This window comes from Silurus meridionalis, chromosome 8 (assembly GCF_014805685.1).
Source record: "Silurus meridionalis isolate SWU-2019-XX chromosome 8, ASM1480568v1, whole genome shotgun sequence".
Taxonomy (NCBI): Eukaryota; Metazoa; Chordata; class Actinopteri; order Siluriformes; family Siluridae; genus Silurus; species Silurus meridionalis.
Genome location: NC_060891.1, coordinates 19,125,613 through 19,147,215, shown reverse-complemented (window position 1 = coordinate 19,147,215; position 21,603 = coordinate 19,125,613). Strand labels below are relative to the sequence as shown.

Genomic DNA, 21,603 nt, shown 5'->3' with positions numbered 1-21,603 from the left:
TGGCCTCCTTCTCACAATCTCTTTTCCTACCTACCATTTGAAGAATTCCATCAGTGTCTATTGATTTTCATATTTTAAAAAGCTGGTCTAGAGGAGGATGATATACATCCACTTCAGAGGTGTGCTGTTAGTATCATAAGTAAATCCCTGCAGACTTTATTTTCCTCAGTGTGGGGGATTTTCCCTCAGCATGGATTTCCATAACGTCCCATCCATCAGAGTTGTTTTTAGTGCTCACAGTAATATTGATTTTTCTTAGGCAGGTTCCCTCTCAGTGTCCCACAGTAATTCTTTTTCATTATGTACTTTAATGGATAGTTTTGATATTCTGATTTAAGAAAACAATTTGTATACAACTGAATAATTAGACTGTGCAAAATGCCATCCCAACATGACATCCATAAACATAGCAGAAATAGTTTCATTGCTATAGTTATGTTGTGTGGCAGTGGCAGGCCGTGCATTTGGTACCTGGGCCTTCAGTGAGGACTTCACCTCTTCACCTCTATAATTCACCTCTTAATACCACCACTATCACATCGCTAGCTAGCTTCAGGTTTGGTCGACATCCTCACGATGTCTAGCTTTTCTGGAAAATTAATTTTTAAGTATGTCCGAGACCAATTCAATTTCTCTTCCTGCGTAGGCGTAAAAAGTATAAGAGCACTAAGTCGTACTTGGCTGTAACAGTTTCCCTTTGACTAACCAATCAGAGGATGGAAAAATGCTGACGCTATTTTTGGGCCAGCTAGCTGTGAGGCAACTATGAAGAAACAGACTCATTGATAATATTCTCTATGGTAAAATAGCCAGCAGGACAGACTTTGAAGGATTAGATTGACTTGGCAGCACATAGAGGCTGAAATCTGATTTGACAAAACATCTAACATCCACATACATGTACTGGAAGCAGTGCAGCCAAGAGAAACAATATGAAATTACAAGAATAAACTGTTGGGAATAAATTGATACAATTCCATGGAACAAATATTAGAATTTATGTTCTAAATGTGGGTCAGTGCTTCTGATAGTGTTTAGGCCAGCAGAGAAGGCTTTGCTGGCCCTGACCGCCCACCACTGTTGTGTGGGCTTCTCCTCGTACCCAGAAGGTTTAAATATGCTGACATAGCTTCTTCTGCTGAGAAAAAGTGAGAAGGAGCAGTACAAATGGCTTTTTATCTGGGCTCAGGCTGTATAAGTAGAGCTGGGCTGACTGCCATTTTAATCTGCTGGTCTTCAGCATACAATATGGATTAAGAACATTATACTGCCTGGGACAGCAAGTAAAAGATTATTAAGACATAAGAGACAAATAGTCATATCGGATAAGGAAGCAGAGGCAAGAACTGGGAAATGAAGAGACATAAAAATAGATTTTTTTACATTTTAGTGTACAATTTCTCTTTCTGTACCTTTCTACTGTATTTTTGCAGGAAAGAGATAAGTTCTACATGTCCCGTGTAGTCGTTCTGGAGTTGCTACAGGCACTTAAGTTCAAGTCGCCAATTCCTGACACTAACCTACTACTACTGGTCCAGGTATTTTGTTCTCTACTAGTTAATAAGTTACACTGAGAAGCTGAAATATACTAAATATAATTAACTTTTTTTTTGGTGTAAATAAGTTTGTATGTGTCGACATTGGAACCCGGCTATCTGAGTCTACCATCCTCCAAAAACACATGATCTCATTGTTACCTGTGGTAGGTGGCGTACTTTATATTATTATTTGATGTCCTTTGATTGATACTAATATTTAAGACTTTTATACCTCTATTTTTTCAGTGCACAACAGCTGCCATGGAGTGTTTGAGGCAATACCTAAGTGAGCTGCTGGATTTTATTGCAGACATGCACACTTTGACGAAATTAAAGGTTCAGTATATTTTAACCAGAAGAGATAACTAGACATAAGATTCATTATCTGTTTTGCATAAATTCTGAAATTGTCAATGGTATGAATAAATTTTAATTCTAATTATTGTTGAAACATTATTTTGTAATGGGAAATGCCCAATGTATCCGTCCCCTAGAGTCATATGAAAGCTTGCTGTCAACCACTTCATGAAGATACTTTTGGTGGAAATCTAAAAGTGGGTTTGGCTCAAGTAGCTGCCATGGAAATCAGCAAAGGTAATCACCGGGATAACAAGGCTGTGAGTCGCTATCTGCCATGGCTTTACCATCCACCCTCTGCAATGCAACAGGGGTGAGATCATCATGGTGACCTTCATGCTATTTTTAAAGTTATGTGAGTACATTTGTTTAACAGGTTGACAGAGGTTGTCTTTATCTTTCTTCTTCAGGCCCAAAGAGTTCATCGAGTGTGTTTCACACATTCGGCAGCTTTCCTGGCTCCTGCTGGGCTCTCTTACCCATTGTGCATTGCATCAGGGTTCGACGTCTTGTATGCCCATTCCACTGGATGCTGGCTCTCACATTGCAGACCACCTTATTGTAATCCTTATTGGTTTTCCCGAGCAATCCAAGGTACATCTGTAGATCAGCTCAATCCTAATTTGTTCATCCTTATGCAGCCTTGACCAAGAGAATGAAGCAATGGTATTACTGCTTTTTTTTTTCTTTTCATTAGACATCCGTGCTCCACATGTGCTCCCTCTTCCATGCCTTTATGTTTGCTCAGTTGTGGACTATCTACTGTGAGCAAGCAGCTGCAGCACCAGCTGGGCAGAACCAAAACCAGAACGAGTTCTCCTCAAGCGCTATTCTTACAGGCCTGGAGTTTTGGAGCCGAGTCACACCCAGCATCCTCCAGCTCATGGCACACAACAAAGTAGTAAGATCATTTACATTTCACTGATATCCCCTATGTACACTGTATAAACAAAAGTTTATGGACATGTGACTATAAAATACGCACGTGCTTTCTGAATATCCCATTCCATGTTTAGCCCCCATTTGCTGTTATAATTACCTCCACTCCTCTGGGAAGATGTTCCACTACACTTTGGAGTGTGCTTGTGGAGATTTCTGCTTGGTTAGGTACAAGGGCGTTATTAAAGTCTCGACTAAAAAGCTGATATAAGGTGAAAAAACCTGGGTGCAAAATCTTTCACTTCAACTCATGTTAATGAAACATCTTCATGCTGGAACAGGTTTGGATCTCCTTTTTCAAGTGAAAGAAAAACTTAATTATTACTGCATCCAAAGACATCCTTAAAACTGTTAATGTTTGGAATATGGCAGGAAAAATCAGCTGTCCTGATACTTTTGTCTATATAGTGTATTATTATACCTCATTTTCTTTATTGTCATACACCGCATGTTTATCTTTCTTATGAGCTAATATAGATTTATATTATATTGTGAGAATTAAATTTTTTACAGCAACAAAGATAGTCGGAATCATTACATAAATAATTTATGTATTTGGTTTTTAGAGCACAAAAGAACATTTGTCAAATAAATAACCTGAACAAATTTCTGGCTTTGTAATCTGATTTTGCAAAATAATTTATTTCCAGACATTTAAAAAAGATCTTCTCCAGGAGAGCTGTGCTTGTGATTGCATGATTTGACGCATAATGCTATTATGTAAATTCATCACAACAGCTGTTCTAAGACTGCCTGATTTCTTCGTTTTAGATGGTAGAGATGGTGTGTTTGCATGTCATCAGTCTAATGGAGGCTTTGCAGGAATGTAATTCAACCATTTTTGTAAAAGTAAGTTTGGGATTTTTAAACATCTTTAAATGATCAAATTATTCATGTTGATTAAACAGACCATGAAGGTCAAACGTCTTAAGGCTTCCTTCTCTCATCTCTGATGTTTAACCTGATTCTCTTTTTGCTTTTTGCTTCAGTTAATTCCTATGTGGCTGCCAATGATTCAGTCCAGCCTAAATGTAAGTATTCATCATACAGTGTTATGCCACTACACATAATTCAGACAGCAGCTGTTTTACTGTTAGCCCATTAACTTGGTGTATTTATTCGCAGCACCTATCTGCTGGTCTCCAGCTGCGTCTCCAGGCAATCCAGAACCGAGTGAATAACCAGTGTCTCCAGAGTCCTGCTTCCAGTACTTTTCCCTTTGCCTTGCGCAAATGGCTGCAGTGTACTCAGTTTAAAATGGCTCAAGTGGAGATCCAATCGTCTGAGGCCGCCTCTCAGTTCTATCCCATGTGATGTATAGAAGCTTCTGCAAGACCAGCAACAATCTGTGCCAACTCAAATGTAGTATTTTGCAGCAGTGCTTTTGTATAAATATATATGTTATATGAATAACAGAAATATATTACAGTCACACTTAAAAGGTGTGAACTGTAAACACCATCTTCAAGCTCTTACTGTCTGCATAATTATCATCATCATGCATAAGGGGAGAGACGCTGAATTATAAAGTGCCAGAACAGCAGTTTATGTGATGCATACAGGCGCAGGAGTCTTCCTTCTGTGTGTGTGTGTGTGTGTGTGTGTGTGTGTGTGTGTGTGTGTGTGTGTGTGTGTGCGCAAGGAGGGGGGTGTGTTTCAGTTAAACTTTTTAAATAGTGTGAATGTTGCACAATGTAGAGTACACACCTGTAATATGCATCATCAGAGTATATGTGAAAGGTAATCGTGAGAATGGTGATTGATATTTAGGGCATATATATTCAATTTGTTTATAATATAGTATGTTTATTTCATTAAAAACAAACAAATAAAATCAATATGTTTTTAATTTGTACTCATTTTGTCTGAATTTATACTTTAGAACTTATTGTCATAGTATATAGACTCATAAAAATCTAAACCTCACATAAATATAAACCTCACAAAAATCATTAATCGTCAACTATTGCAGTGCAATACATCTGAGTGATTTCTTTATAGTTTCTGTAAATTTTTTTGGCTTAGAAATAGACTCCACTACCAAAATGAAAGCTGTATTTGACTCTGCGTCACGGCTTCGGATTTCTAACTTCCAACCAGGAAAAGCAAAATAAGTCCCCCTCAACTTGAAATTCCTACCCAACAACTACAGCAAATCTTCTTAACTATGAGATTTTCCACTTTGTTACAGTGATATCAAATCAACATGGCGAGACACAGCATTAGAAGTACAAAAAAGGAGCACTTCTTTGAGTTATGTAGTATTCTGCATATGTGCTTTAGATCTATAAAGACACAACATATTCACTTATTATATTTATAACATTGATTATACAGACCATTGTTTGAGGGGAAATTTGTATGACACAAACAGAAAGTGTACTTAGTTTTTTTTCATTTGTATAACAGCCAATATACAGAACTTTTACAATATTACTGATCGTTCATAACAATATACACACTGAGTGAATAAATAAATGTGAATATCTTATTACAGTGGTGATGAAACATACTGCCCATTTCAAATGTATGTGTTGGAAGTAGGAAAAACAGGCATCTAGATCTAAGCACTTTGTCAAGGGTCAAATTGTGTTGACTAGATGACTGGATCAGAGCATCTCTATGACAGGTTTAGTAGGGTGAATCTCTCACTGGTGCATGTGGGAAGCTTAAATGTGCTGAGCAAAGAAGTCCAATCTATGTAGGACCAATCCCACAACTTACAGATACCAGAGCACATTCAGAGATGTTGCTGAGTCTATGACTTGGTGGGCCAGAGCTGTTTTGGCAAAACAAGTGGTTATTAGTCAAGTGGTTCTATTGTTCTAATGGCTGTTTGATGTATATCTCAAACTGCTATTCAAAAAAGATCGAATACACATCTGTTAATAAAGGACAGCAAAATGCCATATTGCATGCTGATCTAATTAGCCATGTGGACCAGTACCACCTGCCTTCTGTTCATGTTCTAACATCAGGTCTATCTATATCAGTACAAATCAATCAGACCACAAACCAGGCCCAGGCAGCTGTGTAACTCAATAAAGTGTTCCAAACAGACAATGGAGATAAACAAGTCAGCTGAAGCTGGAGAGTAGTGTTTTCACTCATTAATCTGCCATGCGTTTTTTGGAAAGATAATTACATCTGCTCAAAGTGATTCTGTGCAGGTCCCATTAAGTTACACATTAGCAGCATTCCCCCATTTTTCATCCAAAATTTTTGTGTAATTTATTTTTTAGCTTTGGATTTGCCTATAAGCAGTCACACTTTTATTATGTGGCCTTCATTACACAATAACATTGGCATAAATACGATTAAAATAATGATCTCTTTAAAAGTATCTCTAATATTCAGAATTGTATTGATACTGTGTTACAAACGTTCTCACTCACATAAGCACACAGCATCTCTGGTGATTTGCCCTGCCCTCAAGGAAATCAGAGGGTTAGGCACGCTTCCCATCAACCTCTAAACCCCGCTCATCAAAGAGACCCTGTGTGTGTGTGTGTGTGTGTGTGTGTGTGTGTGTGTGTGTGTGTGTAATCAACTCCCCATGCTCAGATGCAGCATATGCCAGACGCCTGCCATGGTCGTTTGAACTCAGAGCCCTTTCAAATATCCCACTCATTAAGAGCTGCTTATATAATCATTCTCACAGATACTGGCTCTGCTCCTGCCTGATCCTGCCTTGCCTCCAAAGTCTGAACCATATGTGTGGATAGCTAAGATGATGAGCGGCCAGCTGGAGGTCAGTAATTAAAGATGGCCAGAAGATTTTGAGAACCCTCAGAAAAATATCTGAGTGTCTTGGGTTTGATGAAGGTCACTTTCACCTTGCAACACTGTCTGATTTTGTCCAGTTTCTGTGCTTGAGACTGAACACGTCACAGCACATTTTACCATTTAAGTATCAATTCTAACATGCCAACATAACATTGACATTTTAAATGAACGTTTACTGCATGCTATAATTGCAACCTAGCCTTAAAAAAAAAGGAAAACAACACTGATTGTCCAGTGTACTGAACATGATTTTAAAGTATAACGCAATCAATATTTTGACATCCTGATCCAGATTATTCAACATGACTCTACCAGCACTGGATAATATATGTGGGAAATGTGTGTATTGTCTAACAGTATTGAATTGACATACTGTACACTCTCAAACAACAATCTCAAATATGTTACAAATGTATTTTCTTCACTGTCAAAAAAAGAAAAAATATAAATCAAAATATATAGTTATGAGTTTCTTATATATACACAAAAATAAAAGTGCCAAACTGTTTTCCTTGGGATTAGAGTGGTACTCTACCTTTTGTATGATTTGTACATTTAGTGTAAAGATATATAAAATATGTACCCTTGATGGTAGCACCTCAGGGACAAAGAAGAGTATAGTTTGATACCCTTATTTCTGAGAATGTAACACACTGGTCAACTACAGTATGTGTGGCTTTCACTAAGACTACAGCTCTCAGTAATCATTTTTTTGTTGTTATTTTACAATGCAGGAAAAAACAATTATTTTGCTTATTCAAGTATATGAGGTAAAAGAATTACCAATTACCCTGATAGACTAGGGACTAAGTATCCTGTGCTCTTACTGCTGGATTTGATGCCTGGGCAGAGAACCAACCCAGCCCCTGGGGGTTACACAAACCAATGCACTCTCAGTGCTCATCCCAAGCCTGAATAAAATAACAGGATTGATCAGGAAAGGGTTCTTGTGTAAAGCCCTGTGCCAAATCCAATATGTGGACCAGTGAAGTGATGTGGAGTGACATAACGGGAGTGACTGAAGGATGATTGTTTTATAAGCAAATAATTTCTCTGCTGTCATGTATTTTACTCAGTCATATTTATTCATTTATTCAATCATGTATTTATAATAACTTTATCCTTGTCAGAGTCACAGTGGATCTAGATCTCATCAATGGAATATAGGGTGCAGGATGGAAACATTATTCCTTGATAATTCCGTTTAATTAAAGCACATCACACTTTCACACTTTCACACTTTCACACACACACACACACACACTCACACACACACACACGCGCGCGCTGCATTCGGGCGATTTAGGGTCTCAAATGAATATTTCAGACAAGTTTTAAGACATTGGGCGGGAATTGGAGAACCTGAAGGAAACTCCATGCAGGTAGTAACCGGGCTGCAGGATTAAACCAAGCGCCTCAGGACATAGCACAGGGCACAGCCATGCATTACGCAACCCTTGAATCAGATGCAGTCACTTTTAAACAATGAGACTGTGTGCCATCTAACAAGTAAATCATTTAGATAAACATGTCAGCTAAATGTGAAAATTCTAAATGTCATAATTAACCCCAAGTCAAAATGTAAGCATTATGCAATAAATCATGATTAAATAAAAGTGAAAAATAAACATAATGGGGAACATAGGCTTATCTCTGATACTATGTAGATTAACATTAGTAAATGGCTGCCATTGCTTTTAATGGCTTTGATGACTAATAATCATAAAAATAAATACATACATAAAAAAATCTCATAATCCTGAGAATGAAGACATTTAGTTATTTGGCCATAGTATGTCATTTGAGACAGCAACTCATCACAACTGCTATTAGCATACTTGGATCAAACAACATATATCTATACATTATATAGATGACACATAACTGCATTATTAACTGAACTATCTGTTTGCATGGTTTTATTTCTACTATGTATAAACATATTTAGTCACTCTAGATGAGTGAATAACAGTCCAGGAAATACAGTATGTTGACATCACTGTTTACATTCATGCATCATTCCCTCTCAATTGTACATATAATACATTATATATATATATATATATATATATATATATATATATATATATATATATATATATATATATATATATATATATATATATATATATATATATATATATATATATATATATATATATATATATATATATATATATATATATATATATTTTATATATATATATATATATATATATATATATATATATATATATATATATATATATACTGTATATAATAGCTGTTTGATTTTCTAGAACACAGTGCAAATGAAAACAACCATTACAATTGTATTTTAGATAGACATAGAGACATCACTCAGACACAGAACATGATGTTCAAACCACTGAAACAAACCATTTGCAAAACATATACCCAGATTTGACCTTCTATTGTAATGTATTTTTTATTAATATTTAGCATGATACCCATTATAATGTCTTCAGTATTACATTAGTTCTTTATCTTTCTTATAGTGGCATACATGACCTTATGCTCACTTGAAATACTGACATCCTTCTGCAATTATTCATCAGTGAAGTGCTGATGTTCATCAGACATCTCAGAAGACTTGTTTGGAAGGGCCCTTATCTGGTGGATTGTGAAGGGAACAATTATCTTGATTGTCCACTCTTCTTGTAATCACTAGTATTTTGCACAGACAAGGGATTGTTTAGAATGCTAGCCCTAAGAAGGATACAAGACAGGCATTAGTAGTCTCAATGCAAATATAATACCATGCTATACCACAGAAATAATGCAGAACACCAGGAAAGACCTCCAGGGTTCGTCCTAGAATGATGATGTAACATGTTGTGTAAGTATCTGTGCATAGGCTCGTCTCAATGTTATATCATGTTTAACATTTATAAATACAGCAACAATATGAAGCCACAGCCTTGACTGTGCAATGCAACCGATCTTCTGAACATATTATAGATTCAGTTAAAAATTTTTACAGTGAGGATTTCAGTTGGATGTGCACAATATACCATGCAAACTCATTTGTTCATATTCTCTTAGACACAGCTGAACAACACAGCCATGTCCCTTTTTTTTAACATCTCCTCATCAGAAGACATGCACTGTTCCATAGCAATGTTGACAAAATAAATGTCATAATTTATTAAATAAATAGAAACCGCTATGCTTAGAAATTAGATTAAAGACCAGTGTGTCAAATGTAAAATAAAGCATCTGGTATTATATATTATATATTGATATATTGCCATTGAAATAAGAATTCATGCAAATATATGTGTCATTGTCTCTATGCCACAGTTTACCAGTTGTGCATTGGAGTGGATCTCTGAGAAAGCAGAGCAGTAGTGTAACAGACCTGGCTGCAGTCTTCCAGCAAATTAACCTTCTCCATTCTCTGCTCAGTCTTTGGAGGTACACTATAGTTAGCACTTCTGCTGCACATTGGGTCAGTAAGTGCTAAGAATGCAGCAATGCAGAGACATCATTAGCTCTTTATATGAGTATCTGTTTTACACTACAACACTATTAGTGGTCTTTTTCTTGCGGCAGCTCATGCCATATTCTCCACGACTGGTGCCATTCTCCTCTTTTTTAAGAGGTTTCCTGCAAAAAATAAAAAAAAAAGGTGCTGAAACATTTTCTGATCTACATATATTTGCCACAAACACATATGCACACAGACACGAACAAACAAATGATAGACAAAAACACAATCAGGTTGGTACAACAATTTTATTCTAGCACAATAACGAAATGAACAATCTTAAAGTCCTCCTACAGTCTCTCTAGCTCTCTAACATGAACAAGGAATGGAGTTTGCTACGCCCACATGATGCTGGATGTCTCTTGGTCTGTGTAAGCATTATTACTCAACATGGACTATTCATCCATTCCTTCATCTCCCTTTCATTACCTCAGTGGTTATTATATTTCTCCACTGCACTATGCCTTATACGCCAGCATTCATATTTTGCGTTACATAACACAGAATTGCAATGAATACAGTTAGTGCAGGCATTGTTTCTTATACTACTATACAGTATGCTCTACTGATGCTAAGATGCCTAAAGCTACATAAGAACATCAAGGTTTAAAGAAAAAAAAATCCAGTCTAAACCTGAATTCTATATGTTGTGTGATTGTGTACAGAAAAATGCTTCTGAAGGACAGCTGTCTCCAACAACATGCTGAACTAATGCCATTGTTCAAAACATCACTGCTTGAAGCTTTATCATTCAAGATTAATACATTCAACCCAATGAATATTCATAGATATTATTATTCATAAATTCAAATCAAATCAAATCAATATTATGGATGGATCGATATGTTTTTGGACATCAACTGAAACGCTGACTTGTTAAATAATTTCTGCAAACTTATCACAAAAGATCATTATGGTGATTTACAATTTTGTTGATTGTTTAACTAAATGTTAAACTCTGTTTATACTAAGGTCAAATGTCCATTTGGGCATCTAATGAGCCTTGTACCACCCAGGCTCCTCAATAATAGATGCCATTAGTTGACAGATGACATGTCGTGACATAAGACTTAATATTTCATACGAAAGCTGTTTAAGTGCAGTTCACATCCGTGTTTTCATGTTTAGAGGAGAACTTTGATACCAGTACAAATGCTGGTGGGTGGATTAATCTTCAAAAACATTCAAATAAATGTTGTTTTATTGTTCTTTTTATTATATGCACCTTTCAAAATTTAAAGTTGTTGTTTTTGTGTTTAAGGTCATAAGCTTGTTTATGACATCTTACTTGAATTTTACACGTTTATGTATCTCCAGTGTTTGCATGTGTATGTGAATTTGATAGCAGCTGAACCCGTAATTTATAAAGCCTTGTCAGGATTTAATTCATGGGGGTGTAAAGACAATTTCTGAACATTGTCAGTGACTGATGATTTGCTCAAGAAACATACATGGCTTACAGTCTTAGTCAGCAGAAATTTCCAAAGCAGGGTCTCTTCTGACAGTAGCATTTGAGAGGATTGGCCCTCAGCCAGGTCAGATTTATTAGGAAATTCAGTGGCTGTAGAGACTATAACACTTTCTTTGAGTCTGAATGAATTTCATCTTTCTTCTATCCCTTTTTATTGCCCTATTTGTCTTCCAGCATTCTGGCCTTACTCCCTCCCCCTGAGAATAATATTTTGAAATTAACTGGAAAACCATTCCAATTTAAAAGTATTTATGCACTTACGTGCTTTTGTCTTCTTGAGCTTTGTTTGTAGTAGAAAACTTATCAAAAATGTGTGACTTTGTGCTAATAACAAAGGTATAGCAAGTCAACAAAGCACAGACTCACCATCTTTCTCTAATTTTAGTTCATATTGTACTTTCGATCCCATTTTAACCTTTATTGTGTGCATCTAATGAAATAGTTCGCTTTCCTACCCTGTACCTGTCATATGCTTTACCCCAGCCTGTTACCAGATTGGATGTGAAGTGTTTTCTGTTATTGGAAATGGGATTGCTGTCAGATCAGACTGAGACCAGCACCATCAATCTTCTGCAGCTTATTTATTTTTCAACCCGATAGAGAGAAGAAGGCAAACAGGCTTAAAATTGTGAAATGGACTTCATCTGAAGCAAGAACAAAGAGTTAAGGACCAAATTTCAGCTTCTCAGTGTATTGAAACTGTAATGAACATAACTGACATGTTAAATGTAAAAATATTGGCCAGTATTTAGTTGGCCTAATGTAGTATTATGCTGTTTATATTATTACTTTTATAATAACTAGTATAACTTGTTATTATAATATTTGTAATAGAAAATAACGATAAATGCAAAAATGCAACAAATAAAACGGTAAATATATCAAAGATTTTTTGTATTTGTTTCAGATTTTTTTGTAGGTCTAGCTACCAACCTATCTCTCTCTCTCTCTCTCTCTCTCTCTCTGTCTTTGTTAGTTTTGTTACACTTTAGTTTTCCCTGTAGATTTTCAACCACAAATGCTATTGATAATTTGATTGGCATGTTCTTTGGTAGGTGTTTTCATCTCATCAAATAAAGCCTGAATACAACACTGAAGTTAAATTTACAGATGATAAAATTGGATTAAATTCAATACAATACAATTGGATAAAGCTATCTTGTGTGCCTTATCAACTCAAAGCTAAGTTTACAAGGCCAAGGATAGACTTGTGCACCTACCACAAAAAGGAAGCCAATGATTTCACCACATCCACCAAGCCAGGGAGCAAATTGGCCATGCTCTCTAAATGAGAGGGATTGCATACATTCTCTGCTCTGTCAATCAAGCAACTCTATCCAATCATGAGCATCTGTGACTGCATGTTTTTGGAGGAAAGCCGATGATGCTTTTCTCAGAGTTATTTTGCTGGGCTATGATGCAGCATGGACAGCAGTTGGGGTTGGCAGGATTTATATGTCTGTAGTATTGGCTGGCTGGTAGTTGGGAATTGGCAGCCAAACAAATTTGGGAAAAGATGCAGTAGGGGGTTTGTAAAAAAGTGAACTTGAAAGTTATACATAACTGAGTCAAAGTTTTTATTGTGGTTATGTTGCTCTCTTGTATTTATTGTGGTTATGTTGCTAACAGTTCTCTATGTTTATTTATTTTGTACGTAGCTGTGTAATAAGTAAGAGCCAGCTTTCTGCTTCATGCCATGATTGAATGTCCTTTTGTGGATATAGTTAATTAATAATAATAATAATAATAATAATAATAATAATAATAATAATAATAATAATTGTATACTTGTGAGTGCAATACTGTATTTTTGTTCTTTTTTTTTTGCACAGACTTTTTAGTAATACACCTGCAACAAAAAATGTTGGCCATATTAATTATTGTTTGCATTCACTATTATAGCAGCCATGTCTCTGGAAAAGGAGTACAGTGTTAAACTGAAGATGCCCCTGGGCTACAGTAGGCTGGAGAATTGCCATGATGAATTTCAAGGCCAGCCACACATTATTTCTGCTACTTGCATTTGTCCCTGCTTTTCTCAGAAAGCAGGGAACATGTCCTTGATGAAAATGTTCATGATAAAAACCTTGTGTTTTCCATTTCACATGCTGATAAGGTAATTTTCTTTTGTCACCTTAATGGATTAATTTTTCACCTCTGTGTGGGTAATAAATAGATTTTTAACATGATTAAAAACAGTGTTACGAGTCCAGAATCTGATTCTTTTCTGGCTGGTTATTCTATGTGATATCAGTAAAAATGTTAAATTATTATTTATCAGAAAGCTGTTGCATTGAGATAATTGACTGGGCAGCTGTTAATGAGCTAATGCCCATAGATCATAACATATCTTGTGTAGCAGCCATAAAGGAAGTGGAAATGTTTCCCTGTTGTTAGCCATCAGTATCTAGGCATGCACTGGCAAAAGCACTTTATGGATCTATATGTAATCAACCCCTGATAATTCGCAGTTCGGAGCTCGCAGCTCGGAAAATTTGCAGGTTCTCAGCAAGTTGCAGATTTTCTTAAAATTCGCGGGAATCCGCAGCGGGACCGAATGTTCAGGAACGTTAGGAATAACATTTTAAACTATGTATTCAATAACAAAATCCATATGTAATGTGTTTAAAACACATTATTGTATTAAGGTGACATAATGTCTAGATAAATCCACTAAGGTACCATAGGGGCTGCGGGGGTGCATCCAAAATTCGCAGTCTTAAATCGTAATGTTCCGGGGGACCACTGTAAAGTTTAGTTTTATACATACTATATATATATATATATATATATATATATATATATATATATATATATATATATATATATATATATTTTTTTTAGGTCAATACAGTAATAGGAGATAAATCTACAGAGTCAAGTTCATCCGAATTTCACTGAAATAAATACATTTCTCTAAGATGGTTAAATAGCCAACAAACTAGATAACAGAGAGCAGACAGACAGAAAGTGGGTTCTACTGCAGCTAAATCAAATGCACTATATAGAGTTGCTAAATAATCAACCATTAACTATTAAGGTTACTGTTATAAATTCACTGAGTGGCAGTAGCAGTAGATGATTTAAATGGATGTAAGACATTTAAAGCATATTAAATTACCCCAATAAAAACTACACATTTAATAACAGCTAGTTACAATGACAGATGTTAAATATTTTCCACACTGAATGTACCGACATTACATTTAAAAAAAACAATGAATGAAGTAAATACCGTTTAATGGACTTGTAGCAGAGGAGAAGAATTAAAAGTAGAAAGAAAGCCGATGTGCATCCTACTGTCACAACCAAAATGAAGTCCATCCACCATGGCCTTAGCAGAGGAACTGGAGGCTCAGCCACTGAAATCACAACAAAGTGGTGGATGATACAAGAATGAAATTCTAAAAAAATTTAGCCATTCTTACCAAGAAAATTCAATCATAATAAAAACTGCCCCGTGTGTACATATTCCTTTTTTCCTGTACACACAAGATCATATTTCCACATGCATTCTATTTCAGATATAAGTAATGGATCACTATCTTTATTTACACCCCACTGAAGAGCAGAACATTCTACACAGCTAGCATGAAATACAGTTTTCCTCATGATCATTTAGAAAGAACGATCATTTTGCTAGATGCTTTAGGCTTTATCGTGTGTGTCCTGAGGTGCTTTTCAACTCACTACAGTTGTGTAGAGTGGTCATTCATGGCAGCTTCAACCAGCCTCACTATTCTCTGCTGATTTCTCTCACAAAAAATAAAAAATAAAAAAGGCTTTTCCATGAAATCTCAAGAGATCAGCCATGTCTGGCACCATCAACAATGGCATGGTCAAATTAACTGAGAACACATTTTCCTTATTCTGATTTTATCTGAAGCTCTTGACATCTTGCTGGTGCCACATGATTGGCTAACTACACAAATAAGTAAGTGTGCAGGTGTTTTCATTAAAGTGAAAAAAGTGACAATATTTCGAAGGTATAAGATTTAAGACACTATCTTTTAGTGCATGAATTAGGAAGGTTCATAATTTAAAAGGATTTCCATATTACCTGAACCAGAAATGACTAAGAGTAATATGATACTGCATTACTAGTGTAATGTGTAAATGGAAAGTGTAAATGATTGCTCCTTTGCACTTTACAACTTTTACAAATACACACTCAGTTTGCAGTTTGTTTAACCTTCAGTCCTGAATGTAAAAGTAGAAAAAAGTATATTCGTTTTTAAAATGGCCCAATTCTTCTGTATAAAATTTGACTGCACTGTTGGCTTAATTCGTTTTCTCCCTGGCTGTATTAAAACACTAATATAATTAACTCATCTGAGTTTTAATCTGAGGCTCCTCCAGGGAAAGCTGACTAGAGTGCCTGGCAGAACAGCATGCACACATCTCACAAGCTGCTTCAGGCATATGGGGAACTCCCTAAGGGTAACCAGGACGTGATTATTCCGCTGTTTGTACGATCACTGCACAAGAGCAAAAACTTTCATATCTGCAGTAGAAGCAATACTCTCCAAATCATGGTCTGTCACAGCCAGAGTTCTTAGTGAAGCAAACTCTATAAACCTTTAAACAAGGTTCTCTATTAGTTTCCTGAAACAGTGTTTGTTGACAATTCGTTCAACTCAAACAGCATTCCTGCACTATTCATTTAATTCATTGACGACATGGCACCATAAAATACACACAAAAATAAGATACATTAGAATAGAATAGATTACAGCACAGTTGGCATTAAATCACTACTAATTAAAATTCTTAGTTATAATTTGTGTGGCAACCAAAAAATTCATACCAAAGCAGATTTGGTTACATGTTCCTACCTGTTGTTATAAGTAGCCGAGGAGGGGGTGGAGGTGGTGGTGGAGGAGGTAGAGGTGGATAGTATCTGCAGTGGCACAGTGACTGGCACTGCTCACCTCGTCTTTGAGATCCAAGCTGTGAGCATGACCTCTGAAGCTCAGCCTAAGTGGCAAAGACAACGGTGAAGGAGACTGTGTGGGTGGCAGTAGGAGAAAATGGATGAGAGCAAAATGAAGAGAGATATATGCCTCCACAAACCATGCACATACTACATGATAAGTTGTGTGGGCTGAAAGGCACGCAGAGTAGATCTACTATCAGAGTGAAAATGCCTGTATGACTGTGACCTAACGTTTTCACAGCTGATAATATGTTGAAGCATGACAGCTGACAGATTGATAAATACAGTAGATGTGTAGACTGATGATCATTTATTTTCACACATTTGATTAGGTCCCCCGAGGTGAAATAGAACCGAAAGTGCTTTGCTTACAGTAGAATTTAACATAGTGCATATTCAGCACTGTGAAGTGCTTTGTAAAAGAACCTCCTACCCATAAAGTGGGATTTTTTTATGCTTTCAGGAGTGCTAGTGGGAGGCCTTTGGGATATGAGGAGAATACATTACACTTGACCCATCTGTAGCCTGCAGGATCTCACTAGCATCTGTGTGGGCATTTGTGTAAAGGCTCAAAATATGTTCACAAATATTAGGACTTTTAAAACTATATGACCGTTCATGTTTTCCACAGTTTAAAAAGCAGTCATTATGTTCTTTAAAAACACATTTTTCTTATCACATTTTCTCCCATATATTAATATGAACCAGACACTAGAAACAGAGACTGGATTCATATTGAATATATGAAATGCATATTAGAGAGAATGGCCATTTCATTTTTCTCTAAGGATGCCACATGCCAGGTCAGGATTTAACTCTACATCTCCAGTCCTGTAACTCTACTTCACTGCACAGTTTGAGAAATTGCCTGTTCAGGTGGGTCCTGAATTGGAACAACTTGAACCAGGACAGGTTTGAGAAAACCCTAATACAATAAAGTCTACTCTGCACAGTAAGGCAAAACCTTCTAGCTTCTCAGAATTTAGACAAACCCCACTACAAAAAGGACCCTGAACACCAAACCAGACTTTGCAGAGTGGACGACGCGCAAAACTCCATGTGATGGTCAACAATCATCTTAGAAACCAACCTACCTGGCATAAAAGAAGAAACGACGAGAAAAAGCAGTGGCCTAACAGAAATGGCCGAAGCCTTGATGTGAAAGGTGTTCTGTCTTGACTATGCATCCCTCCTTCGTAAACAGATCGGCGTGTGAGCAGGCGAAAGGGCGCATAGAATTGGAGCTGGATCAACCTTACAGGATCCAAAGGACACCTGAGCACTTCACACCAACGGCAGCCACACGAATGCAGGATTCAAGATAGATAGGCATAATACTTTTTTTTCTTCTTTCAATTTACCAAGGTCTTCCACGGAAACTTTCCCGAGTTCCCGAACGTCAATCATCGTACCCATGCAAGTCGCAGGTTCATCGCTGCTTCGTGTGCGTCTGCTTCCTGGTCGAAGCGCGTGCAGCTCCACAGCATCTTCTCGCTTGTGTAGTGTGAGAAAACGTGCATGAGGCAGGCGAGTCGAGTGGTCACACGAACTAGGTGGATGTATTCCTCCCCGTGTAATCCGCACGAGCTACGCATTGGTCTTTTCGGAATCACGTTTCATGTCCGAAATCCTGAAATATGCAATTCCGAGTGGAGTGTTTTGATGCCAGGCGAAAATAAGTTGGAAATCAGAAAGACGCAAAGTTTATGAGGCGCGGCTTGTGCGCTCGAGAGCCTGTTTGATCACACACACACACACACACACACACACCAGGAAAGGATGTGGTTGCACAAACATCCAGGCAGAGCAAGCAAGGAGGAAAAATACTTTCCAACTGTATTTGACTATTATGGCATTTCCCATTTAATATCTGACATTCATAGTTTTTCATAATTATCATTCACCAAAAACAACTTAATATTATCTTATATTATATATTACATACTATATGCTACAGGTGCAATGCTATTAATGTTTATCTGGTTTACAATACAAAATCAGTAACAACATCCCCAGAGTGGATAGAGTTAATAATAACATTCTGTTAATAATAAAGAGTTTTGTTTAAAAACAGAGAAAATAACTGTGTGAACCTCCAGGATACTGTACATCCAGTTGTTCTGCCTTCCTTTTCTGTCAATTCAGAAAGGTCACTTACACTAATATTCATGTTCCCTAGTCACTGTTCCTGATGTAATCATTGTTCAAAACCTGACTTTTTTAATAGTAACAAGGTTTAGGATTGGTGTATATGAGCAGGGGATCAACAGATTTTGTTCAGTTCCAGCCTTCCGGGGTTAAATCTATGTGCGCTATACATAGCTGAGTTTCAGAGATCCACTGTGGTGTTTGCTTACTCATCTATAGGAATTTACTATAGGGATTATACAGTCAACTGAGTAACACTGATAATAAGCGTGCATTAGGCTATCCAGTGTAAACAAGAGGTTCTTCCCACCATGAACTCTGTAACTCATGGACACATGAGGACTTCTTAGGAGATTAAACATGTCAGATTTGTTATATGTATATATTAGTACTTGATCTGCAGCAGTCACTTAAAGGAAGGATGTGACGAAAGGAGAACTAGTCAGAGAACCAGGTTCTTGTTCAGTATATTAAAATCAGTCATTCCATTTTGATGTTTTACAACATCAGCAACAAGATCTTTTGCAAATAAATACACCTAAGATATAACTTTTCCATTCCAAAAACACTCCTTATCTCTTGGGTCCATTATGTTCCACATATTCATCATTCAGAGCTCATTCATATTTTTATGAGTATACTTTTGAATTCTTTGCCTTCAATCCATTATCACCCTTCTGATGCTTGTGGATAATGCTAATGGAGAACGACAAGCTATCTGACTGGTTATTAACTGTTACTGAGTATTAACGGGCGTTTTGCAGTGTGTGGTCAGATATGAGCAGTGCTAATGCATATTAGAATTCTTTTATCAGTGACTCATCTTCTAATTTGAGCAATTATAATGAGTTTTGATAAAGATCACACTTTATTTTATTGTACATCATTGTCATTAATCAGGAGGGAATCCTACCTGCATTGTGTTGTAGATATGAATTCTTCTGAAAATATAAAATGCAGACATCTGGAAATCTTTGCCATTTGCCTCATTTACACAGTGCCTTATATAAAAAGAACACATGTGCCACAAGAGTATTACAAACTCCCAGAATGGCAAAATGTCATTTACTGCCCTTTAAATATCATTTTAAGGGCAAAATTCATGAGGCGTGCTTTTTTTTTGGACAAATCGTGGCTAGATTATTTTACAAAGCATTTTCGTTGTTGCAGCATAGTGAGCTGTACTTGCATTTTTCATGTGTCGATTCAACAGAATTGCCACATATAAGAACCATTATAAAAGAGAGATGTGCTTCAGCTCACATTGCACTGCTGCGAGGCATATTCCTATTCTATAACCAGCTTGCGTGTTTTGAGACACGCTGGCTTCTGTTCAGTACAGGGGGCTCCAGCTGCTCCACACCATATGCCATTCTCCACTCTTCCCCTTCACCTTCTAGACAGACAAATCACACATCTAAAATACTGAAATGCCAAAACACAGACCGACTTTGTACAATGATATAAAGTAGACTGCATTTGGACCAATGTTAATAATCAATTCGCTTTAATTAATTAGAATTAATTTTGTAGAGAGAAAAAACATAATGGACATGAAATAACATAAAATGTCCACTGGTTTACTATGAGCCCTAGATATCATCTACTATACTACTATGACTTTGAATTGAAAGAGCTATTGAATTGTATAGCTTTATTTTACCACTTTGGGCCCTGCACAAACTTATTACAAATATTAGTGCTCTCACCCTTTTAATGTAACTGATTTAACCTAAATGCAACAGCAATGCAGAAATGTTTACTGTCGAATAGCAGCTCCAGGTGGCAAGTGGCTTTTTAGTCAGTGTTTAAAATGTGCAAGGAGAATAACAGAGCTGCAAGGCCTTTATGTTATTAGTGATAAAGAGCAAGGTAGACCTGACATTTAGAACTCCTAGCCTTGCATCAGCCTAATCTTATTTTGCCCTAGAGGATGGACCCAATAAAAGCTATGCAGAGGTCTGCCAGGTATCATGCGCAACTAGAGGTCTCCGAAAATACTATTAGTGTTGGAGGAGCTATGTGTCAGCCTTCCCACTCTCATGCAAGCACTCATATCAGGCAGTCAAAGAACAGAGATCTAGATCTTAGCAGTAAAAGAAAAACAAATACAAATATTTGTATACTTTTTACTAGTGTGATCAATTTTACCTAAAGTCATGAACAAATAACAAATAATAATAGTAATCATAATAATAATAAAATGTATCATAATTATCATAATTAACATAACAACCATTAACATATACATTTTCTAGGAGATTTAGTCTGTGTTGTTCTGAAAAGTATAAAGCATATGGAATAAAATTTCACAGAAATGCTTTATGTTCTCGTGTTGTATTGAAGAATAAGTATATTTATTATTTTATTGTTGCCAAAGCAATGCTGGCCTCTAGTGGGAGATATTGGTAACACGGTCCTTTAAGAAAGCATTCATCAAAATGTATGCATCCTATTAGCATTTATTTTTGTTTCGAAGAACCTGTTTCATTAACCTACAACTGATGCTAATTATCTATTTTCAGATGCTGAATTTTACAATAAAGATATCAGGAATCATATTGTGCAATGCCGCAAATGTAAATATTGGCAGAAGATATCAATATAGACGTCTTATGCTGACTTTAAAAGAAGTCGTGACGACGCATTAAAAAAAATTTAATTCACTGTAGCTATTGAGGTAAAGTGTCTTGTATATTTACTCAACCCCTTGACTTTCATTCACTAATTTACAACCTGCAATAAACTTTGTCAGAATGTTTAAAATTTGGTTAAACTATCCAACGACCCAAATTTAAGAAAGATTTCTTGGCTGCATCAGTATTCAGTCCCCCTGAGTCATTACTTGGTAGAATCACTTTGGGTGCAATTACATCTCCAAATCTAGAATATTTTGCTGACTTTGCTTGATTGTGATATTTTTGACCATTCAAAATAT

At 36.4% G+C, this 21,603-nt stretch overlaps 2 protein-coding genes across 3 annotated transcripts in view; one reads left to right on the top strand and one right to left on the bottom strand.

Annotated features, from left to right (window-relative positions):
* The window catches only part of LOC124390359 (protein unc-79 homolog), a 36,595-nt gene extending 31,912 nt beyond the window's left edge, over positions 1-4,683 (top strand). The window contains 9 exon segments of the mRNA XM_046856251.1: positions 1,434-1,538; positions 1,625-1,702; positions 1,785-1,874; positions 2,033-2,208; positions 2,306-2,489; positions 2,593-2,796; positions 3,606-3,683; positions 3,824-3,865; positions 3,960-4,683. Of these exon segments, the coding sequence (XP_046712207.1) occupies positions 1,434-1,538; positions 1,625-1,702; positions 1,785-1,874; positions 2,033-2,208; positions 2,306-2,489; positions 2,593-2,796; positions 3,606-3,683; positions 3,824-3,865; positions 3,960-4,148 (1,146 nt within the window). The 3' untranslated portion in view covers positions 4,149-4,683.
* Positions 4,684-9,743: 5,060 nt separating this feature from the next.
* Positions 9,744-18,280, bottom strand: LOC124389607 (proline-rich membrane anchor 1-like). 2 transcript variants are annotated; one of them, XM_046854990.1, is made up of 4 exons: positions 17,930-18,280; positions 16,417-16,558; positions 14,817-14,943; positions 9,744-10,229 (listed from the first exon to the last, which is right to left on the bottom strand). In XM_046854990.1, the coding sequence occupies exons 1-4, from the start codon at positions 18,110-18,112 to the stop codon at positions 10,136-10,138; spliced, it is 546 nt and encodes a 181-aa protein (XP_046710946.1). In that variant the 5' UTR covers positions 18,113-18,280; the 3' UTR covers positions 9,744-10,135. The 2 variants fall into 2 exon arrangements, with proteins under 2 accessions (XP_046710946.1, XP_046710947.1); XM_046854991.1 differs by having other exon boundaries at positions 17,612-18,072.
* Between the last annotated feature and the right edge of the window lie 3,323 nt (positions 18,281-21,603).

What these genes read in the sequence shown, in the direction of transcription:
- LOC124389607 (XM_046854990.1), bottom strand. Translation starts at nt 18,112, where the DNA reads ATGCGTAGCTCGTGCGGATTACACGGGGAGGAATACATCCACCTAGTT. An exon ending in TCGGCTACTTATAACAACAG is followed by an intron (nt 14,944 to 16,416) that starts GTAGGAACATGT and finishes TTGTGATTTCAG; the next exon opens with TGGCTGAGCCTCCAGTTCCT. An exon ending in TGCTACAAGTCCATTAAACG is followed by an intron (nt 10,230 to 14,816) that starts GTATTTACTTCA and finishes TATTTTTTGCAG; the next exon opens with GAAACCTCTTAAAAAAGAGG.